This window comes from Caloenas nicobarica, chromosome Z (assembly GCF_036013445.1).
Source record: "Caloenas nicobarica isolate bCalNic1 chromosome Z, bCalNic1.hap1, whole genome shotgun sequence".
Classification (NCBI taxonomy): Eukaryota; Metazoa; Chordata; class Aves; order Columbiformes; family Columbidae; genus Caloenas; species Caloenas nicobarica.
In genome coordinates, this window is record NC_088284.1 from 97,447,130 (window position 1) to 97,453,129 (window position 6,000).

The following is a 6,000-nucleotide window of genomic DNA, read 5'->3' on the forward strand; positions in this document are numbered from 1 at the left end:
GTGCTACCCGGACAACTCGCTGGCACAATTCATGGAAGCAGCGACTCTGTCTTACGTGTAGATGGGTGTGATTCGCGAGTGCAAAATGCAGCTTTTTGTAAAGGCACTTTATTCATTTGCTGCTTTGGGACAAAGGTTGGTTATTGAAGTTTTCTATGCTATATTTGTTAGAATTTTAGAAGGATGAACTTGTCAATTCAAAAGCTAATTACACTTTTATTCAGTGATGGACTTCCTTGGGAATCTATTATCAAGTCAATTTAATGAAAATTATGTATTTCAGCTCTTACAGGCATACTTTGTAGCTTTAAATAGGAATCTCTATAATTCCCTTTTAGGTATTCATAAGGTTTCTATGTCTATATGCCCCTAGTGGAATATACTGGCATATTTCAATATAATTTTGTGCTCACTTAACCTCACTATTGACTTAAATATCTGGAACAGAGTTGCATCTTTTTGCCCTTTTACTGTGGTTTAATATTTATCTATAGATTTCAGTTTCTGGGTCTATAAATCTTTCTTATTAAGATAATTTATTTTTAAGATGACTAAATATGCAGCTCTTGTATAGTTTCTCATGTGTTTTTTGTCACGCCTTCGTGTTTTGAATCATTCACATTTTAACACTGCATCCTGTGGCTTTAGACCGTCTGTGTGTCCTTGATTTCCCAGCACAGAGCCGCTGCTGCACCGGCCTCTGTTTCCTTGCGGAATTCCATGGAGGCTTCAGTACTTGCCATGACAAAATGTAAAACCTTACTCATAGATCACCTTATAAATATTTATTCATATAAATTCTTTAAAGAAATTAAATTACGTGTTCTATACAAAATAGGAGAGAGGCTTTTAGTGCCACAGACTGCAAATTGAAGTCATTTGTCTAGAAGGGTCAGGTGCCACTTTGTGGTAAGGAATTTATCTGAGATCCAAGGAAGGAAAGATTGATAGTACAAAGAGATTGATGAAACAGGCACTGCAATATGCATACGCAGTTTCGGGTTAATTAGGAGGATTTAAACAAGGAAGTTCCTTTGTGTGTAGAAGTGTCACGTGCAGTTCCGTTCAGAAGCGAGGTGTGCTGGCAGCCCTTTGAACACGCGGAGCTGATTTTCTGAGGTGTTGATACGGAGATGTGTGGCTGCAAATATCAGCGAGGTGGCAGATTACACGAACGCTGCACCTGATGAGCGCTGCTTAGAAAGTGGAGTAGTTTGCGTATATAGACACCATCTCTGCTCATATCCTTGGTTTTGTTGTTGTTAATGTAAATTATAATGCTGGTTCTGTGATTCCCGTATCAGAGTAAAATCATTAGCATTTCAGAGAACCAAGTTCTCCTGTGTCTCAGGTGTCTCAGGTGACATGGCTATTTGTTATACTTTTTAAATACAAGCATGGTACTTAGAGAAAAATCCTAAAGCTAAAACTATGTAGCTTAGCAAATAGGAGCTGAGCAATCAACAAACATGGTTTTCCTGTTGATAGGAAAGCTGTTTGGAAAGAACAGATGCTGCAAATTGTTCCTTATTGCATTAAAGTTCACCAGCCACCTGGTACATTTAGTGGAAAACAACAAGCTTCTCTATACAGATTCACGCAGAAATTGGAACAGTACCGTCTTTTGTAATAGTTGCTCACATGGCAGAAAGAGAATTTTAAATTTGACTTAAATGCAACAAAACCAAACTACTCTCTCTGCCCCTTGTGCCTCATTCTATACAAGGACAAAATAGTGCAAATCCTTCAGCAAGGCAGGAGTAAAAAGCTCAGCAAGCACTTCAGTATTTATTGGTGTAATAGTAAATCATCTCTGTCTGCCTAGAAGATCTGTAAAACACCTGCTGAGGGCAAGATGAGGCACAGGCAAGAGGGACCGAGTTATACTTCTAACTACTGTAATTCTGATATTTTTGGTATGATATTCTTAACTAAAATTTTCCATTCGTATAGCTTCACCTTATTCTTGGCCTCAGAAACAGATCTTGGGGCACATAGCAGCTCTTCTACAATCCACTCTCGCTGAATATGGAGTATCTCAGGTTTTTTTAAACATGAGGAAGAAGAGGACAGACAAGTTTTATCTTGTCTTGCTGCTAAGCGTGAGATAGAAAAGGCCTTGCAGTGTATTGCTTTTCGCTGAAGATGGAAAAAAATGTTGAAGGGACAGGTATTTGAATTGCAGAATGTATTTCTACATTAAGGAAAGGCAGTTAGACTCAATGAGGCCCCTGGGAAATGTGATTGACATTAAAAACAATCCTGTTTTGGTTTATGATATTCCTGTAATAATGAATCTCAGCTTCCTATGTGGTTAGATATCTGCTTATTCACATAACTGGGAGTACAAAAGGAACTGTAGAAAACATTCTAGGTAGTGGAAAAACAACGCTGTCTTTTCTCTTCCACATTTTCATTTGTAGGAACTGGTTTTCACACAGCATTTTTCTCTTGTATTAACACGAGTCCAGATATGAGAAATTCTGTCCAAACAAATGAGTTTGAATGTGTCCCACAACATTGACAGGCTCTGTCAAAGTGGTGTCTCAGGCAAAGTTCTAGTGGCCTTTTCGTGGTACCTGACCTCCCGACTTGAGTGGCAGCTCAACCTCCCATCAGCCTCTCCAGCACATCAAGAATGGTGCTTCTGCTTTAGAAATGCAGCTTATTGGTATTTTTCTCTACTGAAAGGCTTTTCATTTTTTCTGCACTTGATAAACACAGCATCTGTTTAATGTGAAAACTAAGTATGGATTCTTTGTTTTTCTCTTTTTGCTTGATTTTCTTTCTTTCAGAAACCAAAACAAAAGGACTGGCATCCTCCTGGAGGGTTTATTTTGGGACTCTGGGCACTGATCATCATGGTTTTCTTCAAAACATATGGAATCAAGCACATGAAACACATCTTCTGAATTCAGGCAAGCAAGATGATTGCAGCGACTGCTACTTTGGTTTCACTGGTGTCATCTGAGTGTGTATTATGGTTGCAGTGAAAAAGTGTTGCGATCTCGGTTTTAAAAGTTCTTTTGAAGTCGTCTCTTCTGCCCCTATTTCTGAAAAGTCTAACAAACAGTTTTCATTATATACTTTATTTACTTTGTCTTGTTTTAAACATGTTTTAATGCTTTTCTGAGCAATTTTTCATTCTGGTTAAACTTAAAAAAAGAGGAGGGACCTAAACACAGTAACAGAATTTCTGAGATTGATTGTGAATTGTAAATGGGCAAATCCTTTCCCCCGTACTTCAAACTAAATCTTGGAAGTAATCAGCCTATCACTGAAGAACTAGACATTGTGCAGAATGTTATTTAAGATGTCATTTTATCAATAAAAACTTAAGCCACTTTGCAGACTTTGGCATGATGTATGGAAAGCTTTCTTCACAAAAAAAAATTTGATTTTTTTTGTTCATTCTTTTTTCTTTCCTGTTAAATACAACCCTTAGATCAGTCCTTTCACCTTAATCAGTTTTGAGTCTAGGATTCTATGAGTCGGTGAAACAAAAATATATGATGACCTCACTGAGTCTACTTCAAAAAAAATGCCAAAAATGAAAAGACTTCTCAATGTTCATTAGGAACCCTTCATAGGTGATGTATTTTGACTCCATACAACAAGGAGTTGGGTGCTTTCAGGATTTTCAGTGCACTGGATTTTTTCACAGAAGAAAATAGACTCTGGCATCAGGATGAAAAATGTTATAAATTGTACTATTGTATTCTGTAGTTTCTGAGCTGTTGGAAAATGAGCTTTGTCACCTAGGATTTGCAAATTCTGTTTCGGCATATCGATTTGTTCTTCTTGGACATTTACTGATGAATGTATGCTAAAAGGGTTTTGTCTGTATCATATACTGATATTAGTGAAGAGCAAATCTGTGCATGTATAGCAACAAGTCTGTCAGCAAGGAGGAGCTTTTGCCGTGTGCTTGTGGAACCTGTTCTCTGGCTTAATCACAATAAAGCTTACGTGGTGCATACATAGTGGAAACGCTAGACGCGTATCTCTCAAAGTTATTAGGCCTTACTTGTAGTCACACATAATATCAAAACCAATATATTTTTCTTAGAATATTGTATTGAGCATTTTCCTACTGCACAGAACATACAAATCTGAGTGCTTAAGCATTTTCATTGTCCTTTTTTCTTCTCTTCCAGGTTGATTGTGGCATCATAGCCTCAGGCTGAGTAGGGAACGTGTCAGGGCGCTGTGTGCGCAGCGACGGGGCTGCAGACACGGCAGCCGCTGGGCCTTCCAGCTGCTTGTGAGGGCTGGTACCAGAGAACAACAAAACCAGCGGTGTAGTGTGTCTCTTGAGTCTTAAAACCTTGGTTTTTTTCTTCAAACATCTTCTAGGCTTGGAGAGCATAGAGGTACAAAATGATCCATTATCGGGAGGTAAACACTTGCCTGCTACAGCTCTACCTCAGTATAAAGTCACGGTACTGAGAACGTTGTTGCGCTTTTTGGTGAACAGCAGGGATTGTTTTCAGCAGCATGTGCTAAGCACTGGGAATAAGAATTAATCTGTATTTAAAATGAAAGCATTTCTACACCACTGTTCTTGTAGTTCTGTAAACTGATATTCTGTGATACCAGAGATTTCTTTTCAGTTTGCCGATGAGAAGTTTTTGTATAACTGATGCACAGGTATCCCCTGCAACAACAGTGTAACTTCATGTGAGAGATGAAGGCGCTGTTTGCTGAAAGGGCTTCCCTGGGACAGGGAGGAGTTGAGCGGTTCTGAGCAGCGTTCTGGTGCTGGATCTCTGGATCTCTTCACAATGTGTTGCGTTTTGGGGTTGTTTTTTTGGATGGCGCCCTTCATAAGCAATTAATTTGTATCCAAAATCTGATACAATGCTGATTCTTCTTAAAATCAGAAAACCTCCCCTCTCCCTCCTCCCACTCAGCTATTTCTAATGTAACAATCAACTAAAATCTTTTGTAGGCAGACTGTATAGAAATGCAGAGAGACAGTATAGAAATGTGTAGACATGGTATCAAAATGTATCCTACAGAATTTCTTAGAGGATTTACTTATCTTTCATTTTTTAAATCCAGCCTTTGATACTCCTTTTCAATTGTGACGAATATTTTTAATCAAATATTTATTGGCAAGTTTTGTCACACTTTAAAAAGTGGTTAGAGTGAAGTTGATAGAGCTTTGTTCCTTGCTTCAGTTGCAATTACGCTTACTCAGACTCCTCAGGCCTCATTCAATTTTTCTCTTTCCCTCTTTCAGCCACCTTTTGCAGGAAGTGATAGAAAGATCTACAGAACTCAGCTGAATTTTGCAAATAGCAGAAGACACCAAAGATGCTTTCTTTTTAAAAGCGTATCTGCTTGGGGAAAAGGAGGCAATTAGGTGGGTTATTAAAATGCAATTTATGAATAGAAACACTTAGAAATGTGCCTGTGAAGGTGATTAAATTGAAGTGAGAACAACAATTTGACTGGAATGCAGCAAACTATGCTTTGGGCATTTCTAGCGGTTTTTATATGCACAAAGTGACGAGCTGAAATAAATCGTTCCCAGAGTCACTGTAGAGTTGCCTGTGCTACACTTACGAGACAGTATTTTCTATACTGTGATAACTTTCATTCCTTGAGTAGTTACAGTCTGCAAGCAAGTATAGAAATGTCACAGAATTGTCTGTAAATGCATTGTGGCTTGTTTATTTATTTGTTTAAGGTTGGTAATCTTTTCATTTTCCCTGAGAGCCCTTCAAACTCAGTTTGGGATCCAGGCTCTGGGAACCAGCCAGGTCATTCTCACTCACAAACCATTTGTGTTTTGCAGGCCAAACAATGGGCTTGTGCAGTACAAATGTTTTCCCCGTTTTACACAGACGATCTTTTTAATGGAATCCAGAAAACAAGTCAGATGGCAGTTTCTTGGTGCTTCTTTGCATAGAAGCTTCTAGAGCAGAATTAAATTTCAGCATTTTTTGAGTCTGCACAGATAGGTCTGTGAACTAAGCATGCCCATGCCTGCAA

The 6,000-nt window shown here is 38.5% G+C and overlaps 1 protein-coding gene across 1 annotated transcript in view; it reads left to right on the forward strand.

The window, feature by feature from the left end:
- PIGK (phosphatidylinositol glycan anchor biosynthesis class K) overlaps nt 1–3,990 on the forward strand; it is a 70,494-nt gene extending 66,504 nt beyond the window's left edge. Inside the window, exon 11 of the mRNA XM_065656418.1 lies at nt 2,796–3,990. Within this exon, the coding sequence (XP_065512490.1) occupies nt 2,796–2,912 (117 nt within the window). The 3' untranslated portion in view covers nt 2,913–3,990. The remainder of the gene's footprint in view (nt 1–2,795) is intronic.
- Nucleotides 3,991–6,000: the final 2,010 nt, after the last annotated feature.